This window comes from Aulonocara stuartgranti (assembly GCF_965226115.1).
Source record: "Aulonocara stuartgranti genome assembly, chromosome: 14".
In the NCBI taxonomy this organism is placed as follows: domain Eukaryota; kingdom Metazoa; phylum Chordata; class Actinopteri; order Cichliformes; family Cichlidae; genus Aulonocara; species Aulonocara stuartgranti.
In genome coordinates this window covers 33,048,569-33,071,292 of record NC_138950.1, presented here as the reverse complement: position 1 = coordinate 33,071,292, position 22,724 = coordinate 33,048,569, and the positions used below count along the sequence as shown (strand labels likewise).

The 22,724-nt window shown below is 40.9% G+C and overlaps 1 protein-coding gene across 1 annotated transcript; it reads left to right on the top strand.

Annotated features, from left to right (window-relative positions):
* The first annotated feature begins 971 nt into the window (after nucleotides 1–971).
* Nucleotides 972–15,620, top strand: LOC309688251 (solute carrier family 25 member 36-A-like). Its single transcript, XM_082503850.1, has 7 exons — nucleotides 972–1,443; nucleotides 3,955–4,119; nucleotides 5,570–5,647; nucleotides 7,801–7,901; nucleotides 11,285–11,351; nucleotides 12,573–12,862; nucleotides 12,955–15,620. The coding sequence occupies exons 1-7, from the start codon at nucleotides 1,403–1,405 to the stop codon at nucleotides 13,146–13,148; spliced, it is 936 nt and encodes a 311-aa protein (XP_082359976.1). The 5' UTR covers nucleotides 972–1,402; the 3' UTR covers nucleotides 13,149–15,620.
* Nucleotides 15,621–22,724: the final 7,104 nt, after the last annotated feature.

Here is a 22,724-nt window from a genome sequence, read left to right as displayed (position 1 = left end):
TGGCTACCTTTTATTTGACAAGCCACTAAATTATCAACATGTTGTGTCCTCAGTCATGACAACTGACCTTTAGAAGATAAATTATTGAAATTAAATAATGATATTCAGTGAGTTTAATTATTTTAAAATGTAACACAAGTACATTGTAAGTAACTGTAATTAAAATACCTAAAAATGAACAGTAATCAGTTACTCTACTTTTTCAGTGGAAAAGTAATTTAATTACAGTAATGCGTTACTTAGTAACGCGTTACACCCAACACTGCTTCTGAGGTATCTGGAACACAGCATTAAAAAGCAATTGCTGAGGTTATTGTGGTTACTTAACATATTTTATATACAGTCTGTGATCACAACACTAACAAAATGACTGCATAGATGGTTGCGTTAAAAAAATGGGAGGCAGGAAAATAATAAATCCTTGTAACTACAAAACTACTCTAGGTGTTATTGCATTTTTAGGGAGCTTCGCTTTTAGAAGTTGAACTACAGATTTGATGGAGAACTAAATACGTTGAAGCCACCATGACCAGAGCCCGGATAGCTCAGTCGGTAGAGCATCAGACTTTTAATCTGAGGGTCCAGGGTTCAAGTCCCTGTTCGGGCGGCGGAAGTTTTAAATATCGAGACTAAACACTGAGCATAAACAAAACCCAAACTGGAACTACATGATATAATTTTTAGGAGTCGTGATTATGTAGTTCTCCAACTAAATGCTGTGGCTTGTATTCAGCCATTGTATTCGTTTATATGAGTGCTATATCCTGGTGTCCTACTGTAACCTGAACGAATACAAATAAAAGCTTTAGATCAGCCTCGTTTCGTGTCTCTTCTACGTTACATCAGCCCAGCTCGTTTCTCTGAGTCCAGTGACGATCTCTGCCCTCAAACGACATCACGTGAAAGAATAGTGACAGGGCGGGCTCGCGGGATCCCTCAGCCAATCGGCTCCTCTGTTTTGCGGCTTCCCATTCGACGATAAACATTGCGACGTGACCCGCAGAGCTCCTCAGTGAGGCAATAGCACGTCAGCGGGAGGGAGGTCGAGTGTAGTCCATAGTTGATCTTATTACCACAAGACTGGAATTACCCGACAACATTAAAGACACGCACACTTTTACGGTGAAGCAGTGTCCCGTTCAGAAAGGAGAAGACGCTGTCCTGTCGCTCTGACGTCTGCCATTACCAACGCACTCCCGCTAGCCGTGGCAGCTAGCGCGAGCTAGCTAAGTTAGCTGTTACATACCCTCGCTTTTAGCACGCAGCTGACCTCCACCACAACACAGACCTGCTGAGTAACATTTGCTTGCTACGACGGGGTCGACATTCCCCCGTCTCTTCACTTACGTTCCCGTTGCCCCCTGTGTGGTGCCCCGTGGACGCTTCCCGAATATGATCCACAATGAGTCAAAGAGATACCTTAGTTCATCTGTTTGCTGGAGGGTGAGTATATTCCTCGTCTTCCTGTCGTCAGAGCGGGGCTAGCTAGCCACACACTGTGAGTTAATTGCAATCGCTATAGACGCTGTAGCTGTCCATTATGCGATATCCGTATTGATGTTTTGTGTATTTTGGCTTTGGGTAGTTGCGTAAAGGTAACCCAGAGATAACTTTTTGCATCACTGTCAGATGTCAGCTAATCTTGTCCTCACGTATGCGCACTCGCAGTTTTCTCAATGACATTTCAATGTATGAATGAAATGGCTTTTTACGAACACTCGGAAGTCTTCGTCAGAGTTGTGTATTATCATATATTATTTATAGCTACGACCAGGAAAATTTTGGCTTTAGAAAGCCGGCGTCTTTAAACGTCTGTGCGCCTTGTGTGCAGCAAAACAAATGTGGGCAGACTCCCAGTAAAGGTCACTCGAAATAGTGACATCTCAACTATGTCAGCGTATCTTAACTATAGGCTTGTATCAAACTCGTTTTCCAAAGCATATTCGGTATATAGCACGTTCAACTATGATTGAATCACAGCCTGGGACTGTTACGAAAGGGTGTGAATCAGCAATCCTGTATTTTTGCAGATCCGTGAATTTTGCAGAAACGTTCATCTTCCGTCTGAAAGACTGACCTGGTACACAGTGAAACACAATACTAGTGTTTCAGCACTAGAAATGGGCAAAGGGATCATTTATCAGCTTAAATGAGCTCTTTGCTTCTCTTTAACAACATGCAGCAGTTTATTGCACTGGCATACTAAACCATATTTAAGAAAAGCACTGATAAGAGTTCTGCTTTTGTAGGCCTGAACATGTTGAGTGGGTGTTATCTTGTTAAAGGAGTCAGTTTTTGCATATTAAGCTGTAGTCGTATGATGTCTCTGATGTCCTGCTTTCCCTTTATATACAGTAATTATCTGACTCTTGATTACTTCACCTCTGCTAAAAACTGTGTTTTGGGGACTTGCTTTCCCTGTTTATCTGTGTGTGTGTGTGTGTGTGTGTGTCTCTCTCTCTCTAACACACAGACACACACACTCTCTGTTTTGGTATCAGTTGAAAATTAACTTTAAGTGTAGATAACTGCTGTTTACAATTCTTTTGCTATTGCCTAGCCTAAACTAAACCTAACAGGACCTGACCAATACAGTCCTGTTAGGCTCAGTTTATTTATCGAGTTCATGTAGATAATATTCTTGTGCTTTGTCGATGCAGTTTGTTTTACTTTTCGTACCTGACTGTACGTTGTACCTGCTGTTTGAATATTTGTAAAAACTGTAAAAAAATAAATAATAACAGTATGTTTACAAGATATGTTAGCCACCATATCTATTGTACCTCATGCTTAAAAAAAGTGTCTTAAAAATTCAAAATTAGCAATGCATGGGAGCCCCGAATATTGCAATGAACATGGTGTAGGCATTAAGATCATTTAGAGCATCAATGATATATTAGTTTTCTTTTCACATTCAGTTTCATTACAATTATACTAAAAGTGATACATTTAACTTGTACATCCCCATGATCTAAGACTGCAGCGTTAACTTTGTACACATAAAATGAGGTAGCCTTTAGTTTCTGTGAAACATAATTAGCTGCCATTGGTTGAAATAACCAAGCTTTATTACTACATTTACACTGTTCTAAGAATCCTCTTCTAACCATGATGATCTAAACCAAGGTTCCAATGTTTTCTGCACTTAGCTTTCTGATATTAATGGCCACTCAAGTGGCCATTAATATCAGAAAGTATAGAGATTTATTTTTATATTTGAATCTGCCTGACAAAATCCCCTTGTTGTAATTCTAAATGTTTAGTTGCTGCAAACTGGCTACTCTTGGCAGTTTCCCTTCTCAGCTTCCTTTCTGGCAGGCTAACCAGGTCAGTCTTCAGTGCTGATCCTACTATGATCTTGAGATCCAATAAGCTTGCGAGTCATTCCAATCAGAGCTGGCAGCTAGGGGAGAACTGGTTCACATGGCACTACAGCAATGTAATTGATTCTGCAGAGGAGAACAAGGGGTATAACTGAAAAGCTCGCTGGAGAGGCAGCTGATTAGGAAGAATTTATAGTATTCCAAACATATACGATTACTTATGCTTCAGAGAAACTAATGATACATCTTTGTCCTGATGTATGACATGATGAATACAAAGTGGGGCTGGCTGCACCTGACTTTGAAGCCTGCTAAAAACAGAAGTATTTTTATTTGTTTCCTAGTTTATTAAAATCCACATATCTAGGAATTTTAATATGGTGTGGTGCTAAATGGGAGCATGCTGTTACTTCCCAAGAAACACAAAGCATTCCTGGCTGGCTTTCTATCCCAACACTGTGCTTTTTCTTGTCTACATGCCTGGGATCTTTAGAATTCCACTCACCACACCGGGTGATTCGTTTAGGCAACGCTTTGCGGATCTTTTGGTAAAGAATACAGGAACTGTTTGTGCCGATTTTATCTGTTGTGCTTTGCTGGCTCACATCAGCCTTCTCTGTTTTTGCACCAGATGTGGGGGCACCGTAGGAGCCATATTGACTTGTCCACTGGAAGTAGTGAAGACCCGTCTCCAGTCATCCTCCATCACCCTCTATGTGTCTGAGGTTCAGCTCAGCACTGTCAATGGGGCCAGCGTGGCCCGTGTGTCTCCACCGGGCCCCCTGCACTGTCTCAAGTGGGTATCTTTTAACATGTCACACACATACACACAGAGCATATTTTGACATTGTACATAATGTTAGCATTGCTTTGAATTAGCAGCTTACAGTTATTTGAGCTAAAATGAGTGGAGCTGTTCACATGTGTATTCAGTTGTCTGTACTCTCCCCGAGAGGTGGTTTAATCTGGCCAGTGCCCCCCTGGCAAAACCACTCTCTCCCTGAAATACAACTCCTCAATAGCAGCCTTTGGGAGAGGTACACACAGGAGAACACACTAGTTCCTTTAGTCAAAGAGGACATTTCACAGCAAATCCAACTGTTACCATTTATTTATCTGTGATTTTATTTGTGAAACTAATCATCAGTCACAGTATCTGTTATGACAGTCACAGCAATACCATACAGATTTAGGCAGAGGGTGTAGTGGTTTACACATTGGACTAACACGTTAATGATCCCTGGTTCAGTCCCAGAATGAGACACAAATCCCAAATGTAGGGTTTCATTAGCATCCGATGTAAAAACCAAACCCATTGTGGCAACCCAAAAGCAGCATGGCAACTTTAGAAGAGGAGCGAATGCTACTCTGAAAAAAGTGTGTTCGATGGCAGAGTGCCACCTTTCCAGTTTAGTCATATGGGAGTTGCCAGCTGCAGCTTTGCTCTGCAGGATGTAGTGTATTCCTAACTTATTCATGTTTTATATGTTCTCCAGCTGCTGCTGAGTACAGACATTGTTGACATGTTGCAGGCTGTAGATGAAGGGGTGCAGTCAGCAGGCCTGTGTGAAAACACCTGGCTACCCCTGCTAACTAAAGCTGAAACTGCACACCAGTATTTAGACCTGATTCATGACTGGAGACTGAAACTCTTCAGCTTTTGGAAGCTGTTGCCAAAGACTGAGAAATGAGCAAAATCATATCACAATTTCTGGCTCTAGTTTAATTATTACTACTTGTAAATCTCATGTTGATTTGGGTGAAAACAACCTGCAGCATAGCACATTGGGTGCTGCCACTCTTTAAAGTGGTGGAGTGCTCCTAATCCTTGGGAACAAACTGAGACATTGTGTTTTATTGTGTGTCCCCCTAGACCTTGCGGTGTTCATTACACACGACAATCCAAGTGTTGGAGTGACAGTTTTTGCTATTCTTAGATTGCCTGCTTGTTTTAGGGCTTTGAAACTAGGTTAAGGTTCCACACAGAGGGTCTGGGTTGGTGATGTGGTGAGGGGGGCATAACAAAACTGTAATGACTATAAATAGGGCTGGCACTCTGGGATTGTCTGACTGGCATCATCTTTAGGAAAAGACTTTCTGTCAGATAAACCTTGGAGTTTTGTGCAATACGTTGCTTCTAATCCACATATTTGTGTGTGTGTGTGTGTGTGTGTGTGTGTGTGTGTGTGTGTGTGTGTGTGTGTGTGTGTGTGTGTGTGTGTGTGTGTGTGTGTGTGTGTGTTCAGATTGATATTGCAGAAAGAGGGACCTCGATCTCTCTTCAGAGGCTTGGGGCCAAATTTGGTGGGTGTGGCACCTTCCAGGTAAGTTATGTGATACGTTGTGTTTTTCTTACTGTTAGCATTACGTACAAAAGCACGACCTGATATACCCGTGTTGGTTTTGTTAATGCGTCATCATATAACATAGGACCAGGATCAGTATTACAACTAAATCACGTTGTCTGAGCATTCAGTTTGCATTAGAAGTTAGCTAACAGCAAACTTAACTTGATAATATAATTTATTATATTGGCATATATTTATATAATATGGTTATATATTGGCATATAATATATTTATTATATTATAGAGCCATTTCTTGTTCATTGCAAAGCTATGACATCCCAACAGTATGACTGGTCAGTTGCCATATTGATCCTGGAACATCAAACCGTGCTTTTATCTATATCCAAGCACTTTTAGCTAACATCACAAACACTCACACTCTGATGCAGTTGGGTCAACTCGGGATGGTAGACGACCAGTTCTACCACCTGAACCACAGCCGGCAAATGAGGGGCAGAAAGAGACTGTTAGCCAAGTACTAGTTTAATAGTTATAGTTAATTCTATCATCATTATTTGTTATCAGTTTCAAAACATTGTGGAGTCAAGCTGAACAGATAAAATGGTTTGCTCTGATGGTTTTATTCTTATCTTTTTTCTCACTGTCTTCCTGCATTATTATTTTGACCATCCATAATCCTCCATTTCATCTTTCTGAGTCATTCCTAGATGATGATTATCCCGCTATGTTCAGCTTCCAATTTTGGAACATGTGTCCAAATGTTTACTGGTTATTAAGATTCCGTATTCGTGGGTGAATTAATGACTGTTAGACAAGAAAATTTCCACCACCTTGTTTTAGTTGGTGTGAGGTAATTCTTTTGAACAGGTGTCATTGATCTACTCCAAAAAAATTTATTGTTACTGTGGCCAAGTAATTGGCCTCTGTTCCTTTTTGACACCAAAGGCCTTTCTTGGCATCATTTCTATGCAGGTCAAATTTGTACAGCCATGTTCTGATTGTAGATTGATCCATGTGCACACAGTAAGCTACAGGAGTGCAGGCGTATTTAATCATCTTCTGCACTCCTTGCTGCTGTTGTAGATATTTTTGTCTATATTGTTACATAGTTTGATATCATAAGCTCATATAGTTTTTGACAACCTTGAAGAATCAAGAGCACTAAAAATACTGTGTGCTTTAAAGAAATGTTGATTTAAGTATCTGGTAAAAAGTCTACAGCTCCATAGCCTGTGAAAAACAGTTGTGCTCTGTAACTACTACAACGTTTGCTGAGGTTACTTGGTGACGAAGAAGAATCAGGGATCCACACTCATTAAGGAGCCATTCATTGTCATGGCATTCTCAGCAGTTTGTGCACCACTGACTTCATGGCGACGTGTTCACATAGTCTAAGCCTGGGGAAAACTTCTAACCAACTGCCATAATAGTTTCATTTCATTAACCGCTCTGACTGGTAATGAGAGAAGCAAAGTGGTGACTAATGGCAGTGGGCAGCAGCTAGTGCTGCGGAAGCAGGTGCCAGTGCTAAGCATACACTAAGTGTTTTGTTAGTGTTATATGAACAAATGGTTAGGTAGAGGAAAGGAAGGAAAAGAGGACTCCTGAGTACAGATGGAGATTTAATGAAAAGCAAGCAAAGATTCGCACTACAATGTGACGGATGAACTCCAAACATCATTAAAAGTCTGACTAAGCACATCTGACAAACCGGTGTACAAATGAACCAGATGGCGCACAGCGTAGTGCCATTACTGGAATAAAAGCAAAAGCAGCGCTCCTATTTAGACACAAGTGTGAACATGATCATTATGACCATTTTAATTAGTGAAAACAACTAAAGATAATTACTGCAAATAAATGAAGGCATGCTTTTTTTGCTGAAAGCCTTATTTGTCCAACTAGGCTGATTTGCTGAGAATATTAGTTCTGCTCTTGGCTTTACACCTAATGAATTTTTAAACCCCATTAAACTGAACCAGACACGAGGGCAGTTGTACACTTGTTAATGCAGTGTAATTGATGAGCTGTATTGCTACTGGAGGCAGTGGCTCAGACTAATTAGTTGTGCACTGAAATACAAAAACATGGCATATATAACTTGTTTTGCCTCATTCCAGTTTAACACATGCTGACCCCCTTTTTTTGTCCTCCTTTTCTACTAATAGAGCAATCTACTTTGGTGCTTACTCCACTGCCAAAGAGAAACTGAACGGAGTGTTGGAACCTGACTCCACACAGGTGCACATGGTGTCGGCTGGAATAGCAGGTAACTACATGTCTGCAAAAAAGTCTTTTTTAAAGTCAAAGTTAAATTAGTTGCATAAAACACTCTCAAGTCTTTTTCTTACAGTCTTCTTCTATGGATTTAAGATTTTAACTTCCTTGCCTTAAACTTAAAGAATCCCCACAGTGGTGGTACAAAAGACTACTAGTACCTACTCTACTCAACTCAACTTTACTGTACTCGGTTTCAGTCATTTTTTTCATGATAATTGAGTACCACTTAATATGCATAGGGTCGTTATAGCAACGCGCCCGAAAGTCCACGGCGTCATTTCTATCCAACAAACAACATGACAGCAGGGGATAGTGATGCAATACCTGCTGCTCAGTGTATGGCTTTTTCAGACTCCGGGACCACCGTGTTGTTTTTGTGTAGCCGTTTCCCTCGTTGCTGGATTTCAAAAATGGCGTTTCTGATTTTTGTAAGAGAGTGGCTCTCATGAGTCATCGAGTTACGCCATTGACTGGCCAATCAGTGTCATGCACTGATTGGCACATGTTGCACATGTTGATGTCACATTTCCAGAACCATAAGTCAGTTTATTTGTACATTTGAACACTGGAGTCTGTGAAGAATGACTCACTTTTGGAACCAGCCTCAAGTGGCCAATGTGGGAACTGCAGGTTTTGGCACGTGTGTGTTTTTTGTTTGTTTTTTGTTTTGTTTTTAAATTAGCTTTTGTTTTTTGTGCTTTCTTTTTTTCTTTATCCAGCACAAATATAATCTCTTCATTCTTAAACTAATTTGGTGGTGCAATAAAGGTCAGACTGCAAATATGAAATGCACATCCATATCGTTTCCTTAAAAACTATAGAGTTTTAAATCTATAAAGTCTTTTTCATTGCAGTAAATGGCTATGTCAAAAGAAGAAGAAGGAGAAAACTAGAGGTGTTTTATGCAACTAGTCCCCAAGGCATCAGACAGACATGCATCATCGTGTCCTGCTTTTTAGAAACTAAAATAGCAGTTGTTTCTAATGTTGTGAGCATATTGATCTTGACTCTTCAGTGTTGGTGAGCTTCCACAAATAGTCATGTTACATGAAAGTTAAAGTGGTAAAACTAATATTGTATCAAATTTGATTAAAATCCAGTTCCATACAAGTTGTGACGTGTGTACAATGTAAATGACAACAGAATACAATGAGTTGTAAATCTCATCAACCCAAATACTGTTCCCAGTAAAACATAAAAAAAAGGTCATGAAATGTTCAAATCTAGACATTTTACTTTTTATCAAACATATTAGCTCATGTTGAATTTGATGGCAGCAACATGCCCCAGAAAGTTGGGTGAAGACAGCAGAAGGCTATAAAAGTCAATTGGACTAAAAAGAAACATTTGGAGGAACATTTTGCAACTAAATAGGTTACCTGGCAACAGGTCAGTAACATGATTGGAGCATGATGATGAAGAGCATTTTAGAGGGACAGCCTTTCACCAGTTTCCAGGAAACGGTGTCTATAAATTTCATCATACTGTTAATCAGACATTAAATATCTCATCATCTACAGTATATAAAATCACTAAAAGAGCTCTAAAAGAAATCCCTGTGCACATTCTGGATGTACAGACAGAACTTCAGTAAAAACAGGAATGATTCTGTCATGGAAATCAGTGCATATTTCTGAGATTTTCAAATGCATTGCATTCAGTTTTATTTCGATTTTACTGCGTCCCAACTTCTATGGAATAGGGGTTGTAGGAAAATCCTACAGGCATCACTTGTGTTTCTTTACTAATTGCTGTGTGTGTGTGTATGGCTCCCTTTGCAATGCTGATTAAAATAAATGTGTTATGAGGTCAGATTTAAATACCACTCCACAATTCTCTGATGCCTTGCATGTCAGGGGTGGGTTATCTGCTCTCAAGTGGCTGATTGTTTTGGGAATAATAAACCTGTATGATATGGGTCAGTCAGACTGCTTCACTGAGTTTCTGGGTGAATCCAAAGTTCACAGTAACACCACTTGTAGCACACCATGACTTAGACCTTTCAGCAAACCAGTCAAGGTCAGCGTCACTACATTTCCCTCCAGCAGCAACCAACAGAGCTGCCTGAGCTGAAGTGACAGGTGACGAGGTGTTAACAGTCATCTCATCTTTACGTGACACACATAGCAGAGGCTAGAGCAGTTTTCTGCTGTTGATAGCAGGAAGAGTAAGCGTAGATGCTAGTCTTTCAGCCTCAGGATGGTTGTGCATTCGATGATTCCTCGTTTATACTATTCCCACAGTATTTTAATTTATTTAATAAAATATCAATATCTGGTCTCCATGTATCGATATAATATCACCATGCAAAAGATTGCGATACTATGCTGTATTCTTTTTTTCCCTTCCCTACCACTAACATTTAAATACAAATAATAAGTAATATTAAGATGTATGGAATATAGATTGCATAACCTAGTAAAAATCCGAATCGCAGGTGAAAGATGACATTAAGAGGCTCTATATAGGAGCGTAAAGTATAATAGACAGTGCAGAGTGTTTTCAGTTTTAGGGTTTGAAATAAATTGTTAGCAGATGATTCTCTGCTTGACACACTTGGATATGATGGTTGAGGAGCTGCAGAAAGGCTCAGTAAAAATAAAAAGATAATGCAGAGCTTTTCTAGTAGAGCTGAAAATGAGCATAACCGTCCCTATTATCCCATAATCCCTCAGAACTGCAGGTATCCATGCAGCATTGTAGTTTTGCAGTACTCTTGCATTAAACTGTTATTTTTATGTAAGTTTATTTCAATCAATGAACAGCTGTTCTCTCCCGTCATATCCATTCTGCTGTCTTTGTGTGTGTGTGTGTGAGTGTGAGTGAGTGAGATTTCACATGACGTTGTGCATTATGTTAAATCCTGCGGGGTGATGGTGGGAATGGGATCTTGAATGGTTGCATGCCGGGTCTTTTCGCAAACACACAAGCCCTGTGTCTGTTTTAGGCTTTTACTCTACCGTAGCTCTCCTCTCGCAAGGGCATGAGACCCCCGCACCACCAGGGGTCTCTAGCTGCATCTGTGAGGAGTTACTTGGGTCTGCGTGAGTACTCGCCACAGATCTGTGCTTCTTCTTATGTCTGGTTCTTCTTTCTCTAACTCTCACCTAGCTCATTGGATAAGATGGAGTTGTTCTCTCTTTCTTACAGCTGTTAGCATGACATACAAATCTTATAACATGCAGTTTCCCCTCTACTTGGGGCTACCTGCTTTTGTGGCTTTGATATTTTTTTAATTTAATTTAATTTATTTTTTTTTACTAAAAGAACCTGTTTATTCTTACTTTACTGTTAGCATCTTGAGAATTAGCTTATCATATTTCTTAATTTTGTAGAAGAGTAACCTTGTTGTGTTTTTTTTACCCTCTTTAGGTTTTACAGCCATCACCGCAACCAATCCAGTATGGCTCATAAAGACGCGTCTACAGCTGGATGCAAGGTGAACAGTTCATGTAGCTTTCTTTTTCTTTTTTGTCTGTTGCTCTGATATGCGTCACCACACAGATATTCGCTGTCATTGAAGAACATGTTGCTATCTTTATTTCTGAATCCTCCTTCATAGTTTAAACCAGTTCTACTGAACGAGCGCTGCTTTTGTTTGGACCTTGTGCAGCTCGCCTGGCTGGGTGTGGTCTGTCTTTCATAACCATAAAGCTTCAGGCTTTGACTTTCCTTTATTTTACATGTACAGTAGGTTTCAGAAGTACTTGTAAATCTGACTCTGAAACACTAAGAACAAGGAGCTGTCTGTTTAGATATTGGTTGAATTTAAAGAGATCACGCTCAATGCTCTGCATTTAGCTTTAAGTGTTTTCGTGCCCTTCCCACGAGGCTTGCTATGCAAAACGTTGCCAAACTGACTAAAGGTTAATTGGCATGCGCTTCGGTGATCATAGAACAGTTTTCACTTTACACACTCGAATGTGTTTTCAGTGTAAATTTAAACAGTGAACTGGAGACAAATCCTGTGCTTTTGTATTTTCTGCAGTGTAATCGAGGAGTCCATCTTTGCAGGAGCCTTGCTTTGTTCTGTAAACGGGTGGCTTTGTTTGTTTTGTTGAGTAATGTTACCCGGACAAAGGTTAAATTTCATTTGTGTGGAAGTCAGGTGGCTCAGCTCCCTGTTTTATGTTTTATATTCTTAGTAACTGTGTGCAGTTTTCTTTCGTTTAGGGGTTTGGGGGGGTTCTGTTTGTATTTTTTTTGGGGGGGGGGGGTTACCCCTGAGCCATGAAAAGCTGATGTGGCATTGTCATCACCTCGCTGGACAGATGGCTGGGCGGCGTGAACACCCAAGTTTGTGACTTGAGAACGAGTCACTCTAGCATTTTCAAATTGATACCACAGGTGTGTCTACTGAGGATCTCTGAGGTTGAATCTCAGTGATCTCGACCTCAATATCAAGGTCAGAGGTCAGGTTTTCTGAAAGTCATCCAGGATTCTGAGCTTGATATCATAGGTGTAACTAATAAGAGGCTGAGTGGCTGCTGAAATTGTTAATTATTTTACATACTGTGCTCTGTAAATGCAACTTCTGTACAATATCTCTTCATCCCTCCTTAAAGTCTCTGAAGAAGAGCAGTTTTTTCTCCAAATCCACAGTGAGAGGAAGCAGTATGCTACACAGCTTGTAATCCCTCCATTTTTCTTGTGTTTTCAGGAATCGAGGCGAGCGAAGGATGAGCGCTTTCGAGTGCGTGCGTCAGGTGTATCAGACAGACGGCTTTCGGGGCTTCTACAGAGGGATGTCGGCATCCTACGCCGGCATCTCAGAGACTGTGATCCACTTTGTGATCTATGAAAACATTAAACGGCGCCTCCTGGAGGCCAAGGCACCACAGAATATGGACGAGGAGGAGGATTTGACAAAAGATGCTTCAGACTTTGTGGGGATGATGCTTGCTGCTGCCACCTCCAAGACTTGTGCCACATCTATTGCTTACCCTCATGGTGAGAGGCTGTTACTAGCTGTTCTCATCTGGATGTCTGATCACCCCCCATTATGTTCTCTTACCCACCCTCTCTCTTGTTCAAATTTGCAGAAGTGATTCGCACGCGACTACGCGAAGAAGGCAACAAGTACCGCTCTTTCTTCCAGACGCTAACGACAGTGCCCAAAGAGGAGGGCTTCCGCGCCCTGTACCGCGGTCTCACCACCCACCTGGTACGCCAGATACCCAACACGGGCATCATGATGTGCACCTACGAGCTGGTAGTCTACCTCCTGAACGGTTAAAGCCTCCCCACCCCCCTCCCTCCTCTATTTGGAGAAAGGAGACCCAGAGCACCTGCACACCAGCTAGCACAGCTAACAGCCTGCTTCCAGAGACAGCACCTCAACTGCTGTCTTGGTGACACAAGACAACACGAGCGGTCGTTCATAAAAAAGTCTGGAGTTTTGTTGTATAGACGAAGAAGGAGTGTGAGAAAGATCTTTGCGTTGGTTTGGGCATCGAGGTTTAGCAATGGCAAAGAAGTAGATCCCCTATTTTCACTTTTATTCCATCCTTTTCTCCATTCTGACGTAAACTTTCTTCCTTATGAAGAAAGAAGCTAACTTCCAGTATATTCTATCTCTTAACATTACCGTACTAATAATGAAGCTCCGTAATACCAAGTGAGCATAGAACCATCTTAAGTAAAAAGCTTAGATCCAATCCTCATGATCACTTTCTTTTAAAAACAGTTTAGCTCTAGTGCATAGTCCTCCACATATCCCTCAGAGAACCAGCAGAAATCCAGAATACAAAGGCCCCGAAGTCGATAGCTCATCTCGATGTGCATCACAGAGGTCCTGAGAGCGAGGACGAATCGGGGGTTTGTGGCTCACAGAGGGGTGGAGGGAGGTGGATGGAAGAAGACGTGCCTTGTGTGAAGACCGTTGAGCAGCTGGAGATGCATCTCTGGCTGATCTAGAACAACAAAACGTCAAGTCATACACTGGTGTTGTTTGATTTCAGGTGCCCTCAGTCACCGTTTTTACATATCATGAAGGTAAATGCAGTCACCTGCTGGTTTCCCTCACACTGACTCTGTTATCATCCAAATGATTCAATTCTGTAATCTCACCAAACTAAACAACAGTATAATCCACCGCTCTAAATGCTGCTGTGGTTCATGGTGTGAAGTAAAAAACAGTAGAGGTAACTAAGCTTAACAGACTGTGGCATAGATGCAGATAAATATATGAAATAACTACCTAACGTGATTGTATTTGTCGGGCCAATTTAGTTGAGATGCAGACGTGTAGTGTGTTTTCTTTACTGGAGCACTTGGTAGTTGTTACCTTTCTCTCAGAAAACGTTATTGTTTATAGCGGCTTTTCTTTCTCCATAGTGCTCATCTCATTGTACTCTAATTTTTATTCCCTTAGCTGGAAAATCCAGGCTAGTTTTCCAGGCGAGGACAATCCTCTTGAGTTTACACTGGAACACTTGTTGTACAGCTTAGCCAGCACGTGGAGGAGGTTGGCCAGGAATATTCTGTGTCATAAAACACACATTAATTAACTGCAGTTTAAAAACAAAAAAGAAGTTTGTTTTTCTTGATTCCCTATAATGTTGTTGTTGTTTTGTTTTTTTTCAGTCGTTTTCAACCAGTTAGAAAAATCTTTTTTTGGGTGAGTGTGACCAGAGGGTCAGTGTGTTTTATGTCTTCTTTGGAAACCTTTGAGGGTTTTGTTTTTTGTTTTGTGGCATCTTTGTTTAAACATTACAAACAATACAGTGTTTTTTTGTTTTTGTTTGTTGTTTTTGCTGTGATTGTATTTATCCCGTTAACTTTCCTCCTGTTGTGATCCTCCCATTGTAGAGTGGGTATGTTAAACGGTGATTCAGCCCATTACGCTAACAACGCACATCTCGCTTTATGACCACGGGCTCGCCCTTCAGATGTCTTTATCCAAACACTTCACCGCTCAGCTCTTGGTTTTACAGCACGCACAAAGGATGCTCTAGACTCTTCTTTAGACTCTCTGTGTTAAAGTGCAGAGTGTGTGCGTGCGTGTGGCATACAGTACCATCAGCACACACTCTTGATGTCGTGCAAATCCACGAGTGATCTGTTGCTGCTAGTAGCGATCGGACAGTTGCGTATCATGGTGCTGGCTTCACTCACGTGGATTTTGAAGGCTGGACAGATAGTGTGAGCTGATTGTACCTAACCCGATTAAAGGGTCATTTCACTCAAATATGAGAAAATCTTTCCTCATCTTTCCCCCTGACTCCTAAAAATCTGGAGCGTAAAAGTGCTAACAATGAGTACATTTTATTTTATTTTTTAAACTTCGGGTGATGTGACCCTGTACATGTGCATTTCTAAGCATCTCTTCATGTTATTTGTCAGATGAACCAATCTTCCCTTGTTATTCCTCAACCCCCACACATTTGCATTATGTACCAGTGAGTGTGTGTGTGGGTTTTTGTTTTGTTTCTTTTGCGTGCGCTTGCCCAGATCAGACTCCCATGTGTGTCATTCAGTTGTATTGTGTGGGCGGGAGACCTGCAAACAGTGTTGTTGTTGAGTTTTGGTTTTTTTTGTTTGTTTTTTAAGTTAATCACTTGAAATTTTTTGCCTTTTCCTGACGCTCTTTGTTGTGTTGCTCCATGTTGTCCTTGATGAGTCGGCTGTGAGTGCGACTCACTATGCATTCTCTCATAACTGTTTTTGTAAAACAAAGTGTCAATAAACCGGAAGGAGTGCAAATGTATTCTGCTGTCAGAGCATCTTTCTTAACTACTCTGAAATACAATTTTTGTTAAAAAATCTTATTTCCTCCCCTTAAAGCAAATATTGAAATCTTTCGCCTGCTCACGCCTCTAAAATGCATCACAATAACATAGTGTGTTGTCAGGATCTGTCAAATTAGTATTCTTCCTAGGATTAGCAAAAACATGAAACTATATTGGCAATATTTAGGTGTAATAAAGAGGCACTATCTTCTGTAGGTGGCTACATAAGATATTATACTGCAAAATGTATATAAATGGAAAGATGAGTGAATACCTAAAACTTAACGGGTAAACAACACTGTCAACAACAGGGTTAGATAAAATTATGTACAGTCACTGGTCACTTTATTAGGTACACCATATTACTGTTGGGTTGGCCTCCCTATTGCCTTCAGAAGTGTACGAATTCTTGGCAGAGATGAAATAAGGTGCTGGAAACATTCCTCAGAGATGTTGGTTTGTATTGAGGTAATGAAACAACGTCACACAGTCAATGTTGATTGGCCCAAAGGTGCTTTTTGGGTTTGAGATGTGGTGACTGTAAGGAAACTGTCAAGAAACCAGTTTGAGATGATCTGGACTTGTGGTGGACGGTGGATCACAGGGCTGGAAGCAGTCGTCAGAAGATGTGTACACTGTGGTAATAATAGGGTGACATGGTCAGCAAGAAACTATCCACCAGCAGCCTGAATCACTGACACAAGGGAGGCAAACTCTGACCCTACAACCAAGTGCTGCAACAAAAATCAAGACTCATCACACCAGGCTCTATGTGATTTGTAGCCTCAGTTTCCTATTGATGACTTTAGTTGTAACAAGTGCTTCTTTGAGTTGCTGTTTCCTTCCTATCAGCTTTAACCAGTCTGGTCATTCACCTTTGACCTCTGTAATCACCCAGAGAACTGCCACTTGCTGGATATTTTCTCTTTTTCCATTCTTTGTAAACCCTAGAGTTAGTGGTTTCTGAGCCACTCAGACCATCTTGTTTGGCACCAGCAGCCATGGTGCTAAGTACCATGGTTACTAAGAAGACAAATAATTTGTCTTCTTTCCCATTCTAGTGCTTAGTTTGAACTTAAGCAGGGTATCTCAACTTTGTCTACATGCCTAAATATATTGACTTGCTGCCATGTGATTGGCTAATTTAATATTTGCATTAACAAGCAACTAAACAGGCCTAACAATGTGGCTCGTGAGCATAAACAGAATAAGGCAGAAAGAGACCTAACACTGCACAGAAGAGCATTTAAGGTTAAAAAATGAATGGCCCAGGGGCCAGAATCAGCTTGCCAAAGTCTCCTGTCCAGCCCGCTGTGCTGCTTCCTGCACAACCAGAATTAAGGTTAAAGTGGCCCACGGTGTAAAATGACTTTGACATCCCTGATTTTAAACAAATATGTCCACTGTGTTTATAAACTGTGGTTTTCATTATTGTGAAACTTGTATTTGTACTTGTGTTTTTTCAATGTGTGTTATCATTATTTTTGCAAAGGACTTTTGTTAAATTCAATGATATTATTGTGAGAAAATGTAATAAGGTTCGTTACTTCATTCAAACCCCTGAATGTGGTAAGTTACAGCTAGCTCACTAACCTTAGCCTGCCTCCTTGTTAATGTCATTACAGGCAAAACACGTCCTGAGTGGATGTTTCTGTAGCCAACCAGACTCAGAAAAACGCTGACTGTAACTTGCATGCTTCAAAAGGCTGCACGATTTCATTCTGTAATTAAGGCTAAGAGGTATGAAATGATGATTCTCACACCACAAGCCAGCATACCTCCAGGCCCTCTCTGAGCTCCTGTGTGTGTGTGTGTGTGTGTGTGTGTGTGTGTGTGTGTGTGTGTGTGAGTGAGTGAGTGAGTGAGTGAGTGAGTGAGTGAGAGAGAGAGAGAGAGAAAGAAATGAGTTTGTGCTGATTAAATAGCAGGGCAAAATGTCAAGTCATTACATAACATATAAATCTAATTTAACATACTGCTATTAGACTCACAGCACCAGTGTACTGATATTATACTGTTTTCTTTTTTCATAAACATAAGTTTGGACACAATTATCAAAATAATGACTTTTATTCTGTTACAATTATTGGTGTAGCCTGATGATCTGTTTGACCTCTTATGTGATTTGGCACCAAACAGGCTGAAAACAGCATGTCGCTGTTTGAAGACATGAAGACATGACCGAGGAAGAAAGAAGTGAAGAGAGCAAGGAAAATGAAGGTGGTCCCTGGGCGTGATGGGAGAACGAGGAAAAGGCAGATTAAATGATGCTTGATGCTTTGTAAGGAAAATGCATTTGTGGGTTGAGCAGTAGTAATTCAATTCAATTCAATTTTATTTATATAGCGCCAAATCACAACAACAGTTGCCTCAAGGCGCTTTATATTGTACAGTAGATCCTACAATAATAGATACAGAGAAAAACCCAACAATCCCATGACCCCCTATGATCAAGCACTTTGGCGACAGTGGGAAGAAAAACTCCCTTTTAACAGGAAGAAACCTCCGGCAGAACCAGGCTCAGGGAGGGGCGGCCATCTGATGCGACCGGTTGGGGTGAGAGAAGGAAAACAGGCTAAAGACACAAACTCAGTAGAGTTGAGTTTACACATGAAAAACTTGCCGGATCTCCTCTGCCAATACCAAACAGCTTATTCTGCTATTGGCCCTTATTTGGTGTCAGTTATTGGATTGGATGATTGGAGTTTGATGAAACAAGACATTAGGAATTTAATCATTTATCCATTTAACAAACAAGGGCTTCAGTATCATGTGGAAGAACCATACACAGAGAGCCATACTGGTGTTCACTCTGTGTTGTAGCGTCCTGATGACACCGAGTTTATGCTCCAGTGGATGATGAGAGTCAAACCTTACATACTGATCTGTATACGTTGGTTTATGGTACACATCAACATTTAAATGTCACCCATTACTGATGGAAATCTCACAGTCTAAGAAGGCTAATCTGTCACTTTTTATATCCTCCCTGCTGAACTTGTGTTGGTCCACCGAGTTAATGTGATCAGTGAATTGTAGTAGTAGCAGTTCTGAGATTTGATTTTCACCGAGGTGTCATACCTGAACCAACGACTTAACAGAGCCCTCTTTTCCACTTCTTCCTTGTTCAAGTTGGCCACCATGGGTGAAACTGGGGAACCCATGGCACACCCACGTTTCTGACACAGTTCCAAGAGCCAACACACTTGGTCGGAGCTGAGAGTGGTCCTGTTGCTGAGGTTGGGGTGTAACATAGTACGAGATCATTGTTTCATCTCCCTCCATAATGCCATCTCTCACCTTCTCAACAAAATCCAAGCTGTTCTTGATGTGGTGTTTAGAGCTGCCTACCAACAGGTTGAGGGTCAAAGCCAGAAAATTTGAGATGTTATAGGTGACCAAGCTGATCATACAGACAATTGGTGTTAGAGGTACACCCTGTTTGTGTATCTTTGGTAAACCATACACAGTGAGTCTCATTTCAGGGGCTCATAAGTATTTTTGTCACTGAGCAGTGACAAAACTTAGCAAAACCATGCACCTAACCTTTTCTGCTGGAAGGATGATAATGTTGTGTCATTAGCGATATGAGCGCCTTCCTCTCCTCCATGCTGATTAATGATCAAGAAACTGACCTCACAGCCCATTGTTTGTCAGTGATGGTAGTTTCAGTCATTATGCAGATGTACTGTTTGGGAACACCTGCAGTCAGCTGAGAAGAAGTCACCTGGATTTGTGACGGAACATTTTTCCCACTAAAAACACTACATCCAGATGAGCAGAATCAACTTTTTGAGATTTCCTTTTGAGCATGAATCAAGACAGCGATCTTCTTTATGTTTTGTTAAAGCTAAAAAGGTGATTACAACTAAAATGGGTATTTGTGCTGTTAAAATGTGTCCATATGGAAACTATGGCTGGGGAGAAAAGGCCCTGCAAAAATGTTCTACTAGAAAGATTTATGCCATTTCTGTGTTTCAGTGGTCTGTTATCTGTGATTTAGTGAGTGGTTGATTTGCTTTTACTGCATGTTCTGTTCTGTTTGTTTGATATCAGTCAAATTTAATTGAATTTCATTTTATTTGGTCTCAACAGATTGTTGAAAGCACATTACCTTCCAGCAGGTGGCAGTGTCGCCTGCTTCTCTGCCCCATTTAACTCTCACTCAAAGACTCTCAAAGTCAAGCCAGTGGAGCAGATGACAGCCTGCTTCCATCCCATTGCTCAGTCCAAATGCTTGGAGACTGGGGAAGAAAACCCCAAATTTTAATTCTAATTGACACGTGAAATTTGCATTGACTTTTTTGCCAACTAAATCAGAATATAAATGAACTGTAAAAGACACAACAACGGATGAACAATGGTGTAGCTTTCAGCTGACAAACATTCTTCCCTAATTCACAGTTAATTCCCTTTGCTAAACAACGGGCATCGCATCATCATATTAGCTCTAGCAGGACCAGCCTGACTCACACACCACATGTATTTAGTTAGTGTCAGACTGAAAGGGACGAGTGTGTTCCTAAAACACGTTCCACAATCTGCCAGTGTTCTTGGAATAGTACAAAGGGCTTCAGGGTGTTGGTTGTGGCTCACTTGTAAATTGAGCACTGGGGACACACTGAAAAGCAACAGCTACGACAGAAAGTGATGGAGCCAGTAGGGCGTTATAACTGGTACCTTGTTTACCTCTAGAGTGGAAAGGAAAGGAGATTAGAAAGAGGCAGAAAGATGCTGTGATGGGAGCTTCGGGCAGATTACACAATGGATGGAGCAGAGGATAAGATATCTAGACTGCTGACCCTTCGTGTGGGTCAAGTTACAAAAACACATTCCCATAGTGTATTCTAGGAGCAACTTAGAACCTGTGTCTCCAGTAAAATAAATGCTAATAATTGACAAAGTTGTCCTGAAACAGGCTTCTTGTTATAAATTTGACTTGTCAAGCGATATTCAAGAAGAGAACTTGTAAATACCAAACACACCTCCTTTTGCAGCTCTCCCCTTACCCCACTATCACCAGCTTATGCACGTATTTCATATAGAACTGGCAGCTAGCTCAGCCAGATCCAAGTTCTCTGCTCACCAATTTTTACTTCTCACAAGGACCTTTTTAACTTTTTGTACTCACCCGATCAGATCATTAAAGAACTGAGTTTCCAAAGCTTAGACTGTACATTAAACATAGATATAAGCACTGCGATATTACCTACTGGTTTTAGACTCCACAACCTCAACAAAGGTGCTTTGGTCTCTGTTTTTTCTTTTCTTTCTTTTCTTTTTTGAAGGTAAAAGTGGGCATGTTTGGACAAGAAGGATTTGTGCTAACACTAGCAAGCTTGGTTAGCAGCTAATACTAGCAAACTTGGTTAGCAGCTAGCAGTAACAAGTTTGGTTAATTGTTTCATTCTAACCCTGAAATGCTACAATCTGGTAATTGGAAGCTGTCTGCCTGTTGCAGGTTTATATGAGGGTGAAGCACTAGGCTCCAGATTCAGACAAGCAATCCCCTCTCATCTTGCTTTAGATGTCTTCCACGGCTCATACTGTCAGTGAAAAAAACCACAACTCCGGCATATGGCTGACATGCACAAGGCATTATGCACACCACATTGCGTGCATGGATTAAAAAGGAAATGCATTTGCTCTCTGTCTCTAGCTCTTATTCTTCCCCGAGCACTTAAATCTTATATTGTTCCTGGATCTTAAAAGCCACCCAAAACTAACACTAAGTGTAGCTTTTTGCATCTTAGGCGCGACTGTCTGTGGCCTGAGAATCTCCAGCCATGCTTGTGGGTCTGTGCTGTAAGGTTGTTCTTAGGCTGCATTCTGGTCATGTACTTCAGGCCATAATTATGAGTTTTAGGGGGAAAACCATTGATATCAACTTCCGAGTTGCAATCCCAAGTTGGAAAAATAAGGGGCACAGAAGCATTTCCAGTTAGCTAACTGCAATGTCAACAGCAGAGGATTGCTGACAACGTGTCTGCACAGATACCAGTGCTCGCATTTCAGAATTAACCAATATTTATACTATCTGTATATGTCTGTCTATGAAACACATTTTTAAACCTGTATTGTGTTTTAACGGCCAGCAGAGGGAGAGGTCTCTAGTTTTCAAGCAATTGAGATTACTAAATTATTTGAATTCTTGGTTTACTACTGATTGATTAACTCAATAAATATTTTACTAATGGTTTTATGATCTTATTCACCAGTTTTGAGTGTTAATAAATCAAGAGTTTGGTTTGCCCTAGCCAGCGTATCATATCATACAGGTGTACATACAGTGCTTAGACCACCTGTATTTTTAAATGTTTTTTTTAATGATAATACTGTAATGTAATGTTTACATGCACGTACACACACACACACACACACACACACCTGTTGTTATCTGTTTAGATTTTTCAGGAAGAACTACTTATTTGGTGTCTGGAGCACCATAGACAGTACAGATTCATCCTGTGGGCAGCAAGACCCAGACAATTACACAATTACAGAGACAGTAATTCAGCCACAGCCTGTTGACTGTGGACTTAAAAGTCAGACTGGCAAGGTTAAATTTAGAGACATTTCTTTCTGTCTGAAACACACAAACACTTACATCACTGTATATGTGAATGTAAAGTGAAGGGAAATACAGCCAAACCAGAGCAAAGTACTTCCATTTATTTTCTCACAAGCAGCTATCCTCATGATGATTCTGTGACACCACTTCGGCTGTAGGGACACTGTCCAATTACGGTCGGCCACACAACCTGGTCCACAGAGGGATTAAAAAAACTCAGACACAATGAAGGTGTGACACATGAGGACTGGATAGAGACAGATAACCAGTGGGAATGGTAGGCAAAAAAGATTAGGATGGGTGTAGATGTTGGGAGGTAGAGAGACAGAGACGACATAATGAAAGGCAGTGAATGAAAACATCCCATGTAAAGTGTCTGTCAAAGGACTCGCAGAGGATTCGGTGTGTGCTTGGTGAGAAGAGCCATGGCAGCTTCTTCTGAAGTCAGCACTGAAGAGCAGGGAGACACACACACACACACACACACACACACACACACACACACACACAC